This window comes from Canis lupus, chromosome 1, assembly GCF_048164855.1.
Source record: "Canis lupus baileyi chromosome 1, mCanLup2.hap1, whole genome shotgun sequence".
Classification (NCBI taxonomy): domain Eukaryota; kingdom Metazoa; phylum Chordata; class Mammalia; order Carnivora; family Canidae; genus Canis; species Canis lupus.
Genome location: NC_132838.1, coordinates 106,868,641 through 106,888,884, shown reverse-complemented (window position 1 = coordinate 106,888,884; position 20,244 = coordinate 106,868,641). Strand labels below are relative to the sequence as shown.

Genomic DNA, 20,244 nt, shown 5'->3' with positions numbered 1-20,244 from the left:
GGATACTTGATCCTGGGACTCCAGGATCACGACCTGGGCCAAAGGCAGGCGCTAAACCACTGAGCCACCCAGGGATCCCCTTTTTTTTTACTCTATTTATATCATTTCTGTCAACTTGCTTTCAAGTTTACTGGTTCTTCTGAAGTGTCCAGTCTGCTCTCGGTTTCCTCCAATGACTTTTTTATTTCAGATACCATGCTTTTCAGTCCTGGCCTTTCTAGTTGGTTCTGTTTTAGTTTCAAACCCCTCCTGAAATAACCTTGGGTCTTCACCCACTGTATTCATCTCGTCCTGAAATTTACTAATCTTAACTATGATTATGACTTTAACTATAGTCCTTGCGTGATAAATCCCAGTGATGAGGTCATCTGTTGGTCTGTTTCCATGGACTGGTTTTTCTCTTGACTATGATCCCTGTTCTCTTCCCTCTTGTCAGATCTTGTAAGTTTTATTATTGTTGATTTCTGTGCCTTAAAAAAAAAGCCAACAAAGGTTGAAGTACATTGTAAAAATGGTATACGTGTCTTTTGTACCACTACCCCAGGAGCAAGAAACACTCTTTCCTCTGTCAGGTTTCTAGAATGAGGGGCTCCTCACTTTGATCCACTCAAGAGCTGGGCTGGTCAGGGACACAGTTGCAACTTTAATCCCTCTACCTCCGTCTTGTGTCTCTGCCTTTGTCTGTCTGTCTCTCTCTCTGTCCCTGGCTGCTCCCTCTTCCCCATCCACTTGTACACTCCTTTCAGCTAATCTATTTCCCCCACCCCATCTCCCTCAACCTGGAAGCTCCTGGCAGAGGAGAAGGCAGCTGTCCTGCGGGCGGTGGAGGAACGTGAGCGGGTTGAGGCGGAGGGCCGGGAGCGCGAGGCTCGGACCCTGTCACTGACTCGGGCACTGGAGGAGGAGCAGGAAGCACGTGAGGAGCTGGAGCGGCAGAACCGGGCCCTGCGGGCAGAGATGGAAGCACTGCTGAGCAGTAAGGATGACGTCGGCAAGAACGTGAGCAGGGGCCCCCACTCCACAAGACACACGTGTGGACAACTGCATGAACACCTGATGTTGGGAGACACAGACACACATGTGTGCTCTTATGCATGGATCGCAGAATCATCCATCAGAGTTACATGTTCATGCCAAGCACAGAATGATAGGAGAGCTGCTGACCAAACGTACATGCTCACATAACATACACAGAGTGTGAGGAGAATCTTCCACCAGACACATATGTTCATACACACATGCAGGAAGTAAGGAGAGCCATTCCTCAACATGCATGTTCACATACACATGCATAACAAGAGGAGAATCTTCCAGAGAACATAAAGAGAATTTACACACTACGTGCAACCTGAGAACCACACCCCAAACATGAGTCTATGCACATGCACACACCGCACGTACCATACATACCACACACACATACATTTCCTCACACACACCACACATGTACCACACATCGTGTGTACATACTGCACACACACCACACACACATAAACCCCTCACACACACCACACACATCACATACACATATACCTTCTCACACACATATATCCCCTCACACATCACACACATCCCCTCACACATACCACATACCCAGTGTGAGGACATCCCACCTTGCCACCCTCAACCCCACTGAGCACATAGAGGCTCCCCCCAGGTCTCTCTCTTCCCCCCTGAATCACAGGTCAATGAGTCTCCCAGGGCCAACAGGGAGTCCCCTAGGCCAGTCCTCAGTCACCACTCACTCAGCCCACATCCCAGCCTTCTAGAAAGGTCCACCACACCCTCTATTGTATCCATTCTGCCCAATAAATATACTTATGGAGCAGCAGCAAGGACAGGCCCAGGGACACCCACTACCCTGACTGATGATAGGAGGCACTGACAGGATTTGTGTTTCAGTGAGGCTCTGAGCAGACACACTTCTAGTGCCCTTTCTTATTGCCAACAACACACTCTCATGGGTGCAGCAGATAAGGGCTTTATCTTCTCTACACACTCTGGTGTTGATCTGATAGAGCTTTCAGCCAAGTCTGGAGGGAACCCCTGAACCCCATGACATACCCTTGGCCTGCAGCCCCAGGGATACCAGAGTTAAAATCCAGCTCATGCTCAAACTACTAAGGTCTCTCCTTTGGGAAAACTGTCAAGTTATTCATGGTTACTCCAAAAGGCCTACTTTGTTCGAATAGGATGTTGATGGGAGAAAATTTACCTCCTTCCTGTAAACAAAACTGATTGGCAGGTGCCAAATAGGAAGGGAGACCTGTTGGCGTCTTCCAAGGGCAGGAGGTAGACACTGGCACTGATAAGAATTTCCATGAGGTTCTTTGGGCAGTAGTGACACATAGATACAGTCCAGTGTAGGGGGTGGACGTTGCATAAGAAGACACATAAGCTCATGTTAAATGACTGTTGTGACTAAGGCTGGGTCAGAGAGGGGCTCGGGGCAGCAGCTTGGGTAACAGAAAGGCCCCGACAAGCAAGGGACGCTCCTCTGAGAAGGTGACAGTTAAAGGAGAGGCATAGGCACGGGGCTTGAGGTCTCAGAACTCATAAGCCCAAATATGTCTTCCAACAGTGTTTGGGATTTTAATTTACAACTCCCCGGAAGTTCTGGGAACCCTCATGCTGAGAAAAAAAAAATCACAGTAGGTGGTGGAATGGTACTATCCAGGGGAGTCCAACACACAGCAACACTCAACTCTGGAGCTATGTGCCTCCAACCCAGATCCGCACAGGATTCCCAGAGTTGAAGCTCCAGGGAAGTCAGCACACGATGCAAAAATCTCAAAACCCACGAGGATGTAATCCACTGTGAGTGAGAGTCAGCTGGCCTAACAAACACTTAAACCAGATTCTCAGGGCCTGCAGATAACAGAACTTGCACACATCGGTTATTAATGAATTGTTTTAGGATGATTCGGCAGGAGACACAGAGTAACTAGCTGCCCTGGGCAATGGTGAATGAATGAGCAAACCAGAATGTGCGCATCAGCTTGTCCATTAAAGCTTCCTTCACTCTGTCCTCCGAGACCTTCGAGAGATCTAGGATCCTGCCCCCCTCCCCCACCTCCCCAAGACCCAGGAGCCCAGAGCTCACCTTCCCATCCCCCCAGGCGCATGAGCTGGAGCGATCCCGCCGGGCAGCAGAACAGACAGCCAACGACCTGCGAGCACAGGTGACCGAGCTGGAGGATGAGCTGACGGCAGCCGAGGACGCCAAGCTGCGGCTGGAAGTGACCGTGCAGGCTCTCAAGGCACAGCATGAGCGCGACCTGCAGAGCCGAGATGAGGCTGGCGAGGAGAGGCGGCGGCAGCTGGCCAAGCAGGTAGGAGACCAGGCTGGAGGCTGCAGGGCGCCTGCCCACAGCTGGGAGGGCTCTGGTGCCCAGTGGCTAAAAGAGGAGACAAGAAAGTCTTACCTACCTGCTGCTCAGTGTTTCTTCCCAAGGCCTTCCTGTTCCCCAGCCTTCATCCACCATAACCCCTGAACCCACACACATGTCCCACTGACCGACTGACATGCCCTGGATCAGACATCACCGCTGAACCATTCACCCAGCCCCCCACCCACACACAGCCCCCCCACCAACCAACGCTTCTATGCAGCCACATCTGTGTCCAGCTTCTCCATTTGCCCAACTAACCCTTTCCAGCAACTTCCTCTCCCCAGCCGCTCCCAACTTCCCCAGCCTGCCCAAGTGCTCATCCATCGCTCATGTTCCAGCTCCTCTACACCCCTCTATCCACAGCCTTCCTCCCTCATTCATTTACTCATTCCCCTTTCCCTGTGGTCTGCAGCATCCATTTCTGACCCATCCAGTGGAGGGCTTTCTTGTGGTCTGAAGCTGGCTGGCACTGAGTGCTGAGCATGGGAGGGTCAGGGCAGCTCTGAATGTAGAAAGACCTTCTGGAGCTGTGCGGGAATGGGCTGCAGGGGACAGTTGGGAGCAGAGCAGAGGCTGGACCAAAGGCAGGGAAGGATAAGCCCAGAGCCAGGGCTCCGGTGACAGAGCACAGAAGGAATGGCGCTGCTGGCCTGGACAGGGGCTGGTGGGTGGACATCTAGGTCACTAGCATGTAGAGGGAGGCTGGACCTTCGTCCCCTGAGCCTACCCCTCCCATCCTCCCCACAGCTGAGGGATGCAGAGGTGGAGCGGGATGAGGAACGCAAGCAACGCGCCCTGGCTGTGGCCGCCCGCAAGAAGCTGGAGGCCGAAGTAGAGGACTTGAGAGCCCAGAATGCGATGGGGGTGCAGGGCAAGGAGGAAGCGGTGAAGCAGCTCCGCAAGATGCAGGTAGGGGTTGGGCTCAAGCCCACCATGAGCCAGTCCCGCTGTTCCCCCCCACACACACCTCCTCTGCACCGTTCTGTAAACATCCAAGCACCAAAGGCTCACTTGTTCCTTTTTATATTTTTTATTTCCTTTACTTAGGATACTTAGTTGTTTTTTTTTTTTTTTGGAGTCCAAATTCCTCATTTTACTTAATTTTTGAGATGGAAATGCCTTAGGGTTCCTCCCCTAATATGAAATCTATACCTGGTTGTTTAAAAGAAATTGGAGGGTGGGGGGAAATAGGTACCTGGCTGGCTCATTTGGTGGAGCTTCTGACTCTTGATCTCTGGGTCGAGAGTTCCAGCCCCAGGCTGGAGTAGAGATTACTTAAAATTTTTTTCTTTCGGGATCCCTGGGTGGCGCAGTGGTTTAGCGCCTGCCTTTGGCCCAGGGCGCGATCCTGGAGACCCGGGATCGAATCCCATATCGGGCTCCTGGTGCATGGAGCCTGCTTCTCCCTCTGCCTGTGTCTCTGCCTCTCTCTCTCTCTCTGTGTGACTATCATAAATAAATTAAAAAAAATTTTTTTTTCTTTCATGATAATGATGTGTCCGTGTAACGTCTAATTTTTTTTTTTTTAATTTATGAGAGACAGAGAGAGAGAGAAGCAGGCTCCATGTAGGGAGCCCTATGTGGGACTCCAAGATCTCAGGATCACACCCTGAGCCAAAGGCAGATGCTCAACCCCTGAGCCACCCAGACGTCCCAAGTCTAATTTTTTTTTTTTTAAGTATAGAACTGGGCTGTCCTATTAATACAGCCAGCCCCATGTGGCTATTGGGCATCTAAGATGTGGTGGGGCTGAAATCCAAATCACATGCTGGATTCTGAAGACTTAGTACAAAAAAACAAGACAAAACAGTAAACTATCTCAATTTTTATAGTGATTGTAAATGGAAATAACATTTTGGATAGGTCAGGCGGAATAAAAATATTGTGTTCAGGGATCCCTGGGTGGCGCAGTGGTTTGGCGCCTGCCTTTGGCCCAGGGCGCGATCCTGGAGACCCGGGATCGAATCCCACTTGGGCTCCCGGTGCATGGAGCCTGCTTCTCCCTCTGCCTGTGTCTCTGCCTCTCTCTCTCTCTCTCTCTGTGACTATCATAAATAAATTTTTTTTAAATATTGTGTTCAAACTACTTTCAGCCATTTTTTTTTTACCTTGTTAATGTGGCCACTAGAAAATGTAAAACAACATATGTCCTTGCTATATCTTCCCAGTGAGCAACACGGGGATAAAAAGATCCCTCCCCAAAAAGTAAAAATTACCAATTATGTCATCCCTGAGAAAAAGTGCCTGCACTGAAAAGCTGTTACTATCAAGCAAGTAATAATATTAATAACAGCGATGATCCTTAATAAGAGCAATGATCCTGCTAGTACCACCCCCAGCGCTATCCTCACCATCCTTTCAGAGTTTTTTTTTTTTTTAATAGTGATGGACATCAAGTTTGGGTTTTACTTTTCTTTAAGCGCTATTGAAGAGAAAAGCCTTACACTGGCATCTTTACACACTTAGTGGTGTGACCGCATAGTAAAGTGACTAGAAGTGTAAATTCTGAGGCCAGATGGCCTGGGTTCAAGTCCTGACAATGCCATTAACCACGCTCGGCTTATTGCGGAACCTCTCTGCGCCTCATTTGCTTCATGTGTCCACTGGGGAGGAAACTAATCCCCACCAGCTGGAGTTGTGAGGATTAAGGGAGTCAGTACATAAAAGGGCCTGGCACGCGAATGATCAGCAAGAGTGTGCCAGCATAATTATTACTGCAGAGTCCAAATACTACACCCATTTCATGCTGACTTTTAATTTTAAGGTGTTACTTATATAAACTGGAGGTAGCCGAAGCCCAGAGATGGGGAGGGGCTGGGGCCGGCTGCAGGGCTTTGCTTGTTTTCCGGGAGCAGAGGAGCTCCGAAGCACTCCCGCAGAGCGGAGGCGAGGGGAGGGGCTTCCCCGTGAGCCACCACCTGGCCGCACCGCTCACATGCTTTGTTCGGCCCAGACCCAGATGAAGGAGCTGTGGCGGGAGGTGGAAGAGACGCGCAGCTCCCGGGAGGAAATCTTTGCCCAGAACAGGGAGAATGAGAAACGCCTCAAGGCGCTGGAGGCAGAGGTGCTGCGGCTGCAGGAGGTGAGGCCTGGATGGGCGTGGCCCTGGGAAGGGGTAGGTGGTGGGCGGGGCGCTGGGGATGGGGGGGCGGAGCCCACAGGCTGGGCTCCAGGGCACTAGGGAGCCCTGGGAGGATTCTGAGCAAAGTAGGAGGAGCTTGGAGTCAAGGAGGCTGGAGAGAGGATAAAGCCTGAGCTGGGCCGGTGGGGATGCAGGGAGGAGGCACAAGAGTAAGGGTGGGCATGGATAGGGCTGTGGGTTGTAAGGGGGCAGAGGAGGTGAGGAGAGCCTGAGGGTCAGGCCTGGTGCCTGGGGAAGCCTGGAGCAGGAGCAGGTTTGAAAGGAGATGCTGAGCTCTGTGAGGCCATGCGGAGGGGGAGGGGCCTGGGGCCCGGAAACTAGAGGTGGTGGGGTCAGGGGCTCTGTGGAGACGTCTGCCTGTAGATAGAATTTCATTCCAAGGCTGCCCAGGGATGGGATGTTCATTTGCACTGAAGACAAGGCCAAGAGACCTGAGGTGTGAGGGGCAAGGAGGTCCCATGCTAGGATAGTGTCCCATCGCCACTGCTGACTACCACCCCTCTCTATCATCACAGGAACTGGCCGCCTCAGATCGTGCCCGGCGGCAAATCCAGCAGGAGCGGGATGAGATGGCAGACGAGGTGGCCAATGGCAGCCTTAGCAAGTGAGTGGCCGGTTGTAGTGTGTGGGGCAGAGCCCGGACCCTGGCCATTCGGCCTGCTCACCCTCCCCTATTCCCGTTGTCCTTAGGACGGCTATTCTGGAAGAGAAGCGTCAGCTGGAGGGGCGCCTGGGTCAAATGGAAGAAGAGCTGGAGGAGGAGCAGAGCAATGCGGAGCTGCTCAATGACCGCTACCGCAAGCTGCTCCTGCAGGTGAGCATAACTGTCACTCCCTGACGGCCTGGGCCTCCGCTGACCTGGGACCATAATCTTCAGTCCTTTTATTCAACAGGTAAAGGAGAAGGGGATATCTAGGTTGGGTTTTCATGGTTGAATAGGAGTTTTTGAGGGTGGTGGGGGTAGGCACTGATGCATTCATTCACTTGTGTTTCTGAAGCTTCTCAAGGGCTGGATCCAGACATGAATTATGTGGGGTCTCTCGGTCCTCCAGAGTTCCCTGGGAACATAGACCTGGAACTCAGTGTCTATGGGTGGGGTGGCATGTGTGATAATAGAAGTATGTGGGGCCCAGCAGAGAGACAGACAGAGGTAGAGAGAAAGGGAAGGAGGGAAAGAACTCTCTGTAAGAATCATAAAATATGTGGAAGGAGAGATATTTGCTGGGATTTGAAAGCATAAGTAGAACCTAGACAGACAGAAAAGCATATTTTCATTTGTGTATTTATTTATAAATACTGTTGGAAGCTTCAGGTCCTATTCTGTGGGGTGCTGGGGACCTGGTGATGGATCATTCCAGGTCTCTGCCTTTAAGGAGACAGACTATCCCAATACAGAAGTATAAATGAAAATGGAGGAAGCACAGGACACTGTGAGGAGAATACTGACCCAGCCTGGAGGTTAAGGGGCCATCAGGGAAGACTTCCTGATGGAGGAGATATCTTAAGAAATCTTGAAGAAAGTGAAGAGTTTAGGGCAGCCTGGGTGGCTCAGAGGTTTAGCGCCACCTTCAGCCCAGGGCATGATCCTAGAGACCTGAGATCAAGTCCCATGTCGGGCTCCCTGTATGGAGCCTGCTTCTCCCTCTGCCTGTGTCTCTGCCTCTCTCTCTCTCTCTCTCTCTCTGTCTCTCATGAATAAATAAATAAAATCTTTAAAATAAAGAAAAAAAGAGTTTGTCAGGCAGACAATGGAGGGATGGGATTTCCAGAGAGAGAGAGACATATGTCACCACTATTTCATTAATTTTTTTTTTTTAATTTGAGAGAACATGTGAGCCTGTGTGAAAGAGGGGGGTGGTGGGAAGGGGCAGGGAGAGAAGGAGAATCTTAAGCAGGTTCCATTCCCACCATGGGCTTGATCCCATGTCCCTGAGGTCATGACCTGAGCCAAAATTAAGAGTCAGACACTTCACTGACTGAGCCACCCAGGTGCCTCTCATTAATTTTTTTTAAGATTGTATTTATTTATTCATGAAAGAGAGAGAGAGAAAGAGACATAGAGGGAGAAGCAGGCCCCATGCAGGGAGCCCAATGTGAGACTCGACCCTGGAACCACGGGATCATGCACTGAGCTGGAGGCAGACACTTAACCACTGACCCACCCACCCAGGTGTCCCAATTTTTAAGACACATTTTGAGGCCTCTCAGGAACCATGCCCTATCACTGCTGTCAGGATTCAGAGAAGAGTAAGACCCCAGCTCAGCCCTTGCAGAGAACCTAGACCAGTAGGAGAGGCAATCATACTCCAGGATGATGACCTCACTCAGAATGAAAGCCCAGGGATCCCTGGGTGGCGCAGCGGTTTGGCGCCTGCCTTTGGCCCAGGGCGCGATCCTGGAGACCCGGGATCGAATCCCACGTCGGGCTCCCGGTGCATGGAGCCTGCTTCTCCCTCTGCCTGTGTCTCTGCCTCTCTCTCTCTCTCTCTGTGACTATCATAAATAAATAAAAATTTAAAAAAAAGAATCTCTGCCTCGCCCTCCCCTTTAAAAAAAAAAAAAAGAATGAAAGCCCAGTCATAAAGGCTGCACACTCTAGTCCCTGGCCAAGGGCAGCTCAGACCTTATCTCTAACCCTTTGTCATCCCTGCTTGACTCTGCTCTATCCACACCAGCCTTCTCGCTATTCCTTGACTCTGCCAAGTTTATTCCTACCTCAGGGCCTTTCCTTTTGCTATTCCCACCTACTGAGAGAAAGCTCTTACACGAGACCACCCATGTCTCATTCCTTCAGAAGAGCCTTCCCTGACCACCCTGGGTGAAACAGCCACCCTTTCTCCCACAATTACCCTCCATTCTTTCTGCTTTAATCTCCTTCAGATCACTTACTGCTACCTGGCACTATATTATATACTTACCTGTTTGTCTGCTGTCCATCTCCCCAACAGAATGTGAGCACTTTGAAGGGCACCTGAGTGGCTCAGTTGATTAAGCATCTCTTGATCTTGGTTCAGTCTCAGTTTCAGGGTGGTGAGTTCAAGTCCCATGTTGGGCTCCATGCTAGGTGTGGAAAGCTACTAAAAAAAAAAAAAAAAAAAATAGGGCAGCCCTGGTGGCTCAGCGGTTTAGCGCCTGCCTTCGGCCCAGGGTGTGATCCTGGAGACCCGGGATCGAGTCCCACATCGGGCTCCCTGCATGGAGCCTGCTTCTCCTTCTGCCTGTGTCTCTGCCTCTATCTCTTTGTGTCTCTTGTGAATAAATAAAGTCTTTAAAAAAAAATAACATAAGTACCTCAAGAGTAGGGCTTCTGTCTTATCACTACTCTATCCCCAGTACCTAAAATAGTGCTACATGCTCATTAGAAATGAGGTAAGTAAGCCAATCCATGCTCTGGTGAAGGGAGCATAGGATCCTACAAGCATACAAGGAATGATATGACATAACCAACCTGCATCCTTGGTTGTTGATGAAAAGGAGAATGTCTTTAAAAATCAAAATGGGGGTGGGGTGCGCCTAGGTGGCTCAGTGGGTTAGCTGTCTGACTTCAGTTCAGGTCATGATCTCAGGGTCCTGGGATCAAGCCCCACATCAGTCTCTGTACTCAGCACAGAGTCCGCTTGGGACTCTCTCCTCCCTCTACCCTTCCCCTCTGCGCATGCATGTATTCCCTCTCTCTCTAAGTAAATAAATAAATCTTTAAAAAAATCAAAATGAAACTTTAAAAGACACAAAAAGGGATTTATAAGAAAATAGCAAATATTGAAGAGAAGCAAAGAAGATCCAACATATGGTAATGGGAGTCCCCAATGAAGAAGACCCAGGCAGGGGGACAGACCAAACCTGAGAGAATAATACAAGAAATTTCCTGAAATAATATAGCTGAAAGCTACATACTACAAGAGCACACTGTGTACACAGAAGATAATGACCCATCAAGACCAATACCAAGACAGATGCTAGTAAAACTGCACAAGTTGGGGGGGTTGGGGAGTGGCTATCCTTAACCATCTAGGAAAAAATGAGCACGTGATCTACAAGGAAAAGGAAATTAGATTTTTTTTTAAGATTTTATTTATTTATTCATGAGAGACACAGGCAGACAATGGAGAAAGAGAGGCAGAGACACAGGCAGAGGGAGAAGCAGGCTCCATGCAGGGAGCCTGACATGGGACTCGATCCCAGGTCTCCAGGATCACACCCCGGGCTGAAGGCGGCGCTAAACCGCTGAGCCACCCAGGCTGCCCAGGAAATTAGATTTTCATCAGATTTTTGAGAGCAAGATTTCGTGCTGCAAGAAAATGGGAGGATATAGCTAAGATTCGCAGAGAAAGATGTGAGCTGTGGATTTTGCATCCAGCAAGACTTCCTTCCAAGCATAAAGGACACAGATGAGTTGTCAGCATGCAGCAGCTGGGGGGCCATGTTCCCACAAGTGATTCCTGAAGAATCTATGACAGAGGTGGTTCTCACACTGGCTCCAAGGCTGGCAGCATCAGAATTACCTGGGAACTTGCTGGAAACGGAAGTTCTCTGGCCTCAGCCAAGCCAAAGTGAGTGAGGAATGCCAGAAGTGAGGCCCAGCAATGTGTTTTAACAAACCCTCTGGGTTCTGAGGCTTGATGTGTCTGAGGGCCACTGCCCAGAGCCCCAGGTTCTGGTAATTCTCCAGTGTGAGAGCATAATGAACATGCAGTCTGCTCACTGTTCTAAGATGGAGTAAAGGCTGAAAAGGGGTAAGAAAGGCAATGGCTATCTGCTCAGTTGTGTGCAGTGCAACTATTCTTAAATTAAGAGAATGGGCAAATAAGAAAAAAATTGTATTACTGTATTGAGTAATTATATTGGTAATTCGCATTGTGTTTTCTGAGACCATCCCATGGGATAAAGCACAAGAGAAAAGACACAATCTTTGCATTCTGTTGCCACCCGCGTCCATAAGCATGTGAGCACCTAAATGTAGATGTGTCGTGGGCAGAGGTGAAATTAAAACCAAAGAGAACTCTGTGGTTCTGAATTTGACTGGGACTTGTTCACAGGGACTATTTCTGCCCATCAGGCCTAAGAACAAGAACCAATCCAGCAGTGGTGAGCAATCCCTGCTACCCAGGTTTGTGGTCCAGAATGCCATCTCCTGCTCAAAGAAACCGGAGCTTCTTTACAAATGGCCAATTGCAGATTGGAGACAGGAAATGAACAAGAGGAACGTGGAGCATCTGATCATACCATGCCCTAATCTGCTAAAGCTGCCATAACAAAATACCACAGATAGCAGTTGGGGAGATGGGGTGGGGGATCACACAACAGACAGTTATTTCTCACAGTTCTGTTAGCTGGGAATCCAAGATCAAGATGTTAATGAGGTAAATTTTATTCTGAGGATAGCACCTCTTTTGGCTTGGAGACAACCACCATGTGTGTGCCTATGCAGAAATTAGAGCACTCCCTGGAGGCTCCTTATAAGGGCACTAATGCCATCATGGGGGTCCCACCCTCGTTGCCTCATTTAACCCTAATTACCTCCCAAAGGCTCATCCCAAGATACCACCATAATGGGGCTAGGGCTTCAACATAGGAAATCTGGGGGGACACGAGCATTCAGTTCATAACACATTTATCAAGGGAGCTAGCATAGTTCTGCCAGAAAGCACCTAGACATCAACCGGGAGAGGCTCCTGGTGGCCACAGATGGAGCCATTGGAGCTTCTACAAGGAAAATAATCACAACCGCTTTAAATGTATCTAATCTGTTTAAATCCATCAATTCACAGTGATTCAATACTCATTAATAATTATATTAGTTTCCGGGATCCCTGGGTGGCGTAGCGGTTTGGCGCCTGCCTTTGGCCCAGGGCGTGATCCTGGAGACCCGGGATCGAATCCCACATCGGGCTCCCTGCATGGAGCCCGCTTCTCCCTCTGCCTGTGTCTCTGCCTCTCTCTCTCTCTCTCTCTCTCTCTCTCTCTCTCTGACTATCATGAATAAATAAATAAAATCTTTTAAAAAAAATTATATTAGTTTCCTAGGGTAGCTGTAACAAAGTATGCCAACCCAGGTAGCTTTAAAACGACAGCAGCTTCGGAGCACTGGGGTGACTTAGTCAAGTGTCTGACTCTTGATCTCAGCTCAGGTTTTGATCTCAGGGTTATGAGTTCAAGGTCCACACTGGGCATGGAGCCTACTTTATTTTTTGAAAAGATTTTATTTATTCATGAGAGACAGAGAGAGAGGCAGGGACATAGGCAGAAGGAGAAGCAGGCTCCATGCAGGGAGCCTGATGTGGGACTCGATCTCGGGTCTCCGGGATCATTCCCTGAGCCAAAGGCAGACACTCAACTGCTGAGCCACCCAGGCATCCCTGGAGCCTCCTTTAAAAAAATAAAGTATAGGGACACCTGGGTGGCTCAATTGGTTAAGTGTCTGCCTTCGGCTTGGATCATGATCTCAAGGTTCTGGCACCAAATCCCAGGTCGGGCTCCCTGTTCAGTTGGGAGTCTGCTTCTCCTTCTCCCTCTGCTCCTCCCCCTGCTTTCTCTCTCTCTCTCTCTCTCTCAAATAAAATCTTTAAAAAGTTTTTTAAAAGCATATGCTAATCACCATGTCAATGTGTTCCTGTGAGGGCACAGTGAAATAAAGTATGAATCAGACTGAAACTGACTCACTTCCTTAGCCCCAGCACAGGACCTCACTTGGAGTACGAGCTGAATAAATAAACAGGGACTATTATTAGGGGTGTGTTTACACATTCTCAATGTAGTAGCTGCTATTTGTTGAGCTGGCATTTCTTAAAATTATTCCACACGTCACCTGTATCAGAACCACCTGAGGTGCTTGTTGAAAATGCAGATTCATGGATCTGCTAGAAGCAGAATTTCTGGAGAGTAGGACCTGCAGTCCTCATCTTTTTTGCAAGCTCCCCAGATGATCCTGGTGTGAAAAGAAGTATCATAACCTTTCAAATAGACTCATTCACAGTCCAAGGTAGAATTTATATCATTTAAACAAGTTTGTGATAGTCTTGTGGACTTACTAAAATAGCAGAAAGCTACCCAAAAGGTTAAAACCTGGGGCTGGCACTGCTGTTGGCTGATAAGCCAACCAGAAAAAATACATGCTGACATTTATTGGGTATTTAGTATGCACCAGCCTCTGTGCTGTTCACTTCACAATTGTCAACTCATTTAATTGTGGAAGGTACCTGAATTTACCTACCATCTTCCCTCTGAGACTCCACCATGACAGTTCTGCTTTTCCCACTGCTACAGGTGGAATCACTGACTACAGAATTGTCAGCTGAGCGTAGTTTCTCAGCCAAGGCAGAGAGCGGGCGACAGCAGCTGGAGCGGCAGATCCAGGAGCTCCGGGGGCGCCTAGGTGAGGAGGATGCTGGGGCTCGGGCCCGCCAGAAGATGGTCATTGCCGCCCTGGAATCCAAGCTGGCCCAGGCTGAGGAACAGCTGGAGCAGGAGAGTAGGTAGGTGGGAGAAGAGGGCACAGCTGGAGGGTGATCCCCACATTCTGGTCAATGAGATGAAGGAGAGCTGTTTCGAAACATCAAAAAGGCATCATAATGTTAGTGAGTGCTGATTTCCTATATTTTTTAGGATACTCTAGGCTGCAAGTAACTACAGTCTCACTAAGAATATGATTTAAACAGTAATGTAGGGGCGCCTGGGTGCTCGGTCAATTGAGCATCTGACTCTTGGTTTTGGCTCAGGTTATGATCTCAGGATCATGGGATCAAGCCCCGTGTTGGGCTCCAAACTCAGTGTGGAGTCTGCTTCTCCCTTTCCCTCTGCTCCACCCTGATCCCACACACTCTCTAAAAAAATCTTCAGGGCAGCCTCAGTGGCGCAGCGGTTTGGCGCCGCCTGCAGCCCAGGGCGTGATCCTGGAGACCCTGGATCAAGTCCCATGTCAGGCTCTCTGCATGGAGCCTGCTTCTCCCTCTGCCTGTGTCTCTGCCTCTCTCTCTGTGTGTGTCTCTATGAATAAATAATTAAAATCTTAAAAAACATAAAAATAAATAAAAAATAAAAAAATCTTCAAACAGTAATGTAGCAGTTAGCTCTGGCTGCATAACAACCAACCCTAAATTTTAATGGCTTAAAACAACCACCATTTATTATTGCTCATGAGTATTTGGCTGGCTGATAGGTTTTGCTGATCTGAGCATGAGGGCTTCATTCACAGATCCGTAGCCATGTCAACTAGATGGATTTGCTGATCTTGGTTGGTCTCTCATTGCCTAAGGCCATGCCTGGGACAATGAGGCTAACTTATCTCTGCTCTAGGTTGGCCCAGGATTGTTCACATGGCAGAGCCCAGGTTCCAAGACTGAGGGAAAGTGTTAGAGGCTTCTTGGGGCCTTGGACGGGTACAGTGGCATTTCTGTCAGCTCAGATGTAAGGGAATGGTGAAATAGATTCTGTCTCATGGTGGGAGAAGCTGCAAAGTCCTGTTGCAAAGGCTGGAGGATAAAGAAAGAGGTGAGAACTGAGGCCATTTCTGTCCCAGGCAGAGCACCAGCCTTAGGGACACATATGGGAGCCATCAGGGCATTTGGAGGAGTGCAACTGGTCCTGGGAGCCTGTGACTCAGGAGAGGGATGGGGAGGCAAGAGCCTTGAATGCTAGGTTGAGGAACTCCATCTGGGGGAGATGGGGAGCCATGAGGGTAGGGGTTGTGAGCAGGGGAGGGGCAGGGCCAATGCAGGTTGTAGAAAGTACCCCCACCTGGGGCCAAGTTGGGAGCAGACTAGAGGTCAGACTGGGAGCTGGGGAGGAGGCCGGGTGATGGTCCAGGTGGCAGGAGATGAGGCCTGAGCTGGGGCTTGGGCGTGAGGATTGACACAGATGGAGGGGATGAAAAAGAAAGTTGGAGGCAGAAGAGGTGGAACTGATAGGCTGTTGTGGGTGTAAAGGAAAGAGGGCAGTGTTTGGGGCTAAGTCCTAGTGAATTTGGGGGGAACAAGTTGAGTTCACTGGGGAACATGATGAGCATGAGAGGTGTCAGGGACAGGCAGTGGGAAGCAGCCCTGGATGGGCATGGGAGAAAGTATTCTCATCCCAGGGCCTGGCCTGTGGCCCAGGGGCTCATGGGAGATGTAGTTTAGGGTCTCTAGGGAGGACTTCCAGAGGCAGATGAATACATGGGTCTGAGCTTTCCTCTGTCCTATTATTCAGATGGAGAAACTGAGCCTCAGAGGGTGTTAAGGACCTGTTCAGAGTCACCCTGGGAGCAAGGAGTGGCCAGGGTATCTGTAACTAAATGAGCCTCCCCCATTGCATCCCCTTCCATGACTGGAGCCCTCCCACATCCCCCAGCCCTGTGCCTTCCCCTCAGCACATCTGGGGCTGCTGTGTACAGTGGTGGCTGCCGAACACTGCCCATCACTAGGGCCCCATCACGTGGAGTTCACCCCAGGTGTGATGGTCCATGCAGGAGAGGGCAGATGAGCCAGGACCACGCCGGAGATGGGGAAATTTGGGAAGGAGAGGGATAGGCTTTGAGGGGAGAGGAGGTGAAAATGGCTGTGGTGTGTGACCTGCAGATGTAGGTGGAGCAATGGGAAGCAGGAGGAGGAGCAGGTTGGGGAGAAGGCATGGAGCCTAGCGAGGAATGTGAGGGTTGTGCGGGGTCTGGTGGACGGCCCAGGGTGGGGGCCGATCCAGGCTGGAGCCCAGAAGATAGATTTAGCAGTCATGGGGCTCTTGCTGGGCGTGGGGACCTGGGATGCAGATGGGTGTGTCCAGGGAAAGCATGTATGTGAGAGAGGGGAGAAGCAGCCAGGGGAGCTGAGGGGGAAGCTCTGGGCTTCCAGAATGTCACCCACATACTTGTGGACAATGCAGAAGGGAGCTGAGAGGGAAGGGACAGGCCAGGTCAGGTGGGAGAACACAGGGTTGAGCTGCGGGCTAGAGGACAGAAAGGAGGGGACAGGACAGAGTTTAGGGGGCAATAGGATGGGGTTTGGGTACTGACAGGCTGGTCATGGGGCCAGGAGAGAAGAGGCAAGGATCACACCCCAGATCTCACCTGGGCCTGGTGGTCAGTGAGTCAATTCCCTGAGAGGAGGTCTAGGAGTGCGCAGTGGGGTATGGTGAACTGGTTCAGGCGTGAAGACGCTTTTAAGAATGCAAGGCATCTTGGTTTCAAGTCAAGGACTAGATGCCCTGGAGTCAGAAGCCTGGGAGCCTTGTCTAGCCTGAGTAGCTTGTGGGAGCCACTTTAGGGTGGGAAAGAGGGAAAAAGGCCATTCCAAAAACAGGATGGCAGCCATTGGACGAGGCTGAGGGGACAGAACCCCACTGGCCCACCTCTCCTGATTGTCTCCTTCATGCTTCTCTCCAGGGAGCGCATCCTCTCAGGCAAGTTGGTGCGCAGGGCTGAGAAGCGGCTTAAAGAGGTGGTACTCCAAGTGGAGGAGGAGCGGAGGGTGGCTGACCAGCTTCGGGACCAGGTGAGCAGTTGACATCAGTCTTGGGGGAGCAGTGGGGGACGGGGGGCAGGAATGATCTCCACTGACAGAGAGACAGCCCATCCCATCCATGGAGGCACTGCGTTCCCATCACAAGAGGCAACTTGCAGCCACCATCCTGGTGCAGCAACATAGATCTAGAATCAGTGACTCTGCAAAGAATCTAAATTGTGGAACCTAGGCATGGTCCTGGTGGGGAGCTGAGGCAACCAGAGAGAAGGAAGAAGTGAAACCCTACCCAGAGGCGAGGCCGGGGCTAAAATCACAACATGTAGTGTTTACAGAGTGCCTTCTATATGCTGGGCTCTGTGCAACAGACATAATGTGTAGTACATTTAGTTCTTATCAGAACCCTACAAGGTGGTTTACTAGTCTTTTCCCTCTTATTCAGGTGAGGAAAATGAGGCACAGAAAGGTGAAAGAACTTGTACAAATTACTGAGCTCGTAAGATATGGAGTCTGGGTTCAAACCCCAGGACTCTGGCTGCAGAGTCTGTGCTCTTGATTATTTACAGAGCAGCATCTGTGCCCCAAGTACTGTGCCACGTGGTTTCAAAATATTTATGTATAGATGTCTGCGTTCTCTCACCAGCCCCAAGGCACAGGTAGGAAAATAGAAACTTTGAAAGGGGACACAATTTGTGCCAAAGTCACACAGTTAGTAGAGACAGAGCCTGCATCAGATCTGTCTGACTCTAGACAGAGTCGCCGTGCCCTTAAAAGCTCAGCTGCGGCTTATTTGCCTTTCACTCCACAATTACCAGGTACCCAATACTGTGTTTGGCATTGGAGATAGGGTTGTGAAGAAACAGAGAAGGTTCCCGCAATCACATTTGTAGCATAGGAAAAGAAAGATACAAACCTATGAATAAGGAAAGATGATGACAGACTGAAGGGCTATGAAGGAACAAGAGAATGAAGAGAGGATTAGGGAATACTCTGTAGATTGGGGGTAGGGGAGTGAGGTCAGGAAGACCTCTCTAAGGAGCTTACATATGAATTGAGAACTGAAGGGAGAGAAAGAGTCAGGCAGAGGTTGGGAACAGTAGGTCCAAGGCCGTGGGGTTGCAAAAAGAGCAGTGTGGCTGGAGAGAATGGGGAAGGAAGGTTGAGTGATAAGAAATGAGGCCAGAGGGGTTGGTGGGAGGCAGATCATGAGTGTCCCATTCATGGTGATAGAGGGCTTTGGGGAGGGTCTTAGTGAAGATGATCTGGCCAATGGGTTTATGGAAAGAAGACCCTGCATGGCCTGCAGGGATAGGGTCTCGTCTGAGGGCCACTGGGGAGTCACGGGAAGGCTTTGAGCAGAGGAGAGACATGGTCAGTTCTGGGCATGGACATACCCCTCTGAGGCCAAGTGGGGGACAGCCTCACACTTGAAGCTGGAATGGAAGCTGGCAAGAGGATGGAACGGGCACCTGGGTGGCCCACTGGCTGAGTGTCTGCCTTCTGCTCAGGTCCTGATGCCAGGGTCCTGGGATTGAGTCCTGCATCAGGCTCCTCGCAGGGAGCCTGCTTCTCCCTCTCACTATGTCTCTGCCTCTCTCTGTGTCTTTCATGAATAAATCATAAAATACTTTTTAAAAAAAGGATCTAGAACAAAGCATGAACAGAAGGCAAGGCACAGAATGGTGTGGGGAACAGGAGGGATGGGGCTCTGGGGGCCGAGGGAGAGGGTGAGGACGGCCCCTGCACACTCAACCCTGCCCTCTGCACCCACCAAGCTGGAGAAAAGCAACCTCCGGGTGAAGCAGCTGAAGCGGCAGCTGGAGGAGGCCGAGGAGGAGGCGTCCCGGGCTCAGTCGGTCCGCCGGAGGCTGCAGCACGAGCTAGAAGATGTCACAGAGGCCTCGGAGTCCATGAACCGCGAGTTGAACACGCTGAGGAACCGGCTCCGGTAGGGCTGCTTACGCATGCACACCCACTTGCCCCTGCCCTCCGCCCTTGTGGTCTTTCCCTCCACCCTGCTCCCTCCTTTACCTTCTGTCTGTCTGTCTCCCCTCCTCCCTGCAGGCGCGGTCCCCTTACCTTCACCACTCGAACTGTGCGCCAGGTCTTCAGGCTGGAGGAGGGCGTGGCATCAGAAGAGGAGGTCGAGGAGGCGGAGCCTGGGGCCGGGCCGCCCCCGGAGCCGGAAGGGCCCCCGGTGTCCCAACCGCAGTGACCCCACCCGTCCCCAGTCCTCAGCTGTGGCCCCTCCCTCCCTGGCCGCTGGCCACCCTTGGCACCCGCCCCAGGAACCCTCCCTCCAGCTTCTAGCACTTTGGAAATGGTGCCGCCCTCTAGCGCTGCAGCACTTATCAACCCTGTGGGGCGGGGGTCGGCGCCAAGACCGCCTGTGAACCCCTAAACCCTCCGGGCAAGCAAGGAGACGAGGACCGGGGCTCTTGCTGGGAAGGAGATCCAGGTGGAGTTGGCAAAGCTGTGGTCCCAAAGGGTTCCCCAACATCCTTCAGTTGTGGCTCCCCTGCCCTCCAAAGCTAGGGTTCTCATTCCTTTCCCCCCTCCTCTCACTCCCCCTTCCTCTCTCTCTCCACTTAGCCACTGACCCCTGAACTTCTGAGCGATAGCAGCCTGAGCCCCAGGTCTCCACCAGACTGACCCCGAAGAGGGGCGGGATAAGGAAATCAGCTCCCCCCTCCTCAATGCTCTGCCCTCCCTCTGGTTGCTCTTGTGTGATCAACTTTGGGTCAGAGTTTACTGTGGGGGCTGGAGGAGGCCCCGTATCCTCCCAGCCTCCAGGCTCTGACAGAAATAAACTCCGACCCCAACCAGACTGCCTTGGGGCTGTGTGTGTTCCTGCACGGGGATCTCTGATGGGGCAGGAGCGCACCGGCTCCTTCAGCCCGCCTGCCGGGGCAGCAGGTGGGACAGTCTGCTGGTTCCGATCACAGCTGGCCAGTGTTGGGAGCCCCATTTCAGCTTCCTTCCCAGGTGTTCCCACCATTATACAGATGGGCAAATGAGGCTGCGCTCTTCTGTCCCTTGCTCCATGCCTCCCAGGAAGTGGCAGGAGCGATGCCTCGCTCTGGCTGACCCTCAAGTCTTTGCAAAAATGGTGACAGAGTGACTGCTGAGCCATCTGTTGCATAGTGATCCTTTGTTTAGCTGAACATGGGCAAAACGTGGGACACTCGTCTCAACCTTCCGCACAGCACCTAGAACTTGCCTGGCTTGTAGTTGGGACTCACGTATTTGCTGAATGAATAGATCGCTCCCTCCTGCCCTGTGA

General features: G+C 51.0%; 1 protein-coding gene across 8 annotated transcripts in view; it reads left to right on the top strand.

Moving 5' to 3' along the window:
* The window catches only part of MYH14 (myosin heavy chain 14), a 101,887-nt gene extending 82,099 nt beyond the window's left edge, over nt 1-19,788 (top strand). For all 8 annotated transcript variants that reach the window (XM_072770421.1, XM_072770374.1, XM_072770398.1 and 5 more), the window contains 10 exons: nt 787-999; nt 3,120-3,332; nt 4,140-4,301; nt 6,346-6,474; nt 7,050-7,138; nt 7,225-7,348; nt 13,798-14,006; nt 16,886-16,994; nt 18,737-18,909; nt 19,026-19,788. In XM_072770421.1, coding sequence (XP_072626522.1) covers nt 787-999; nt 3,120-3,332; nt 4,140-4,301; nt 6,346-6,474; nt 7,050-7,138; nt 7,225-7,348; nt 13,798-14,006; nt 16,886-16,994; nt 18,737-18,909; nt 19,026-19,176 — 1,572 coding nt within the window. In that variant the 3' untranslated portion in view covers nt 19,177-19,788. The remainder of the gene's footprint in view (nt 1-786; nt 1,000-3,119; nt 3,333-4,139; nt 4,302-6,345; nt 6,475-7,049; nt 7,139-7,224; nt 7,349-13,797; nt 14,007-16,885; nt 16,995-18,736; nt 18,910-19,025) is intronic.
* Nucleotides 19,789-20,244: the final 456 nt, after the last annotated feature.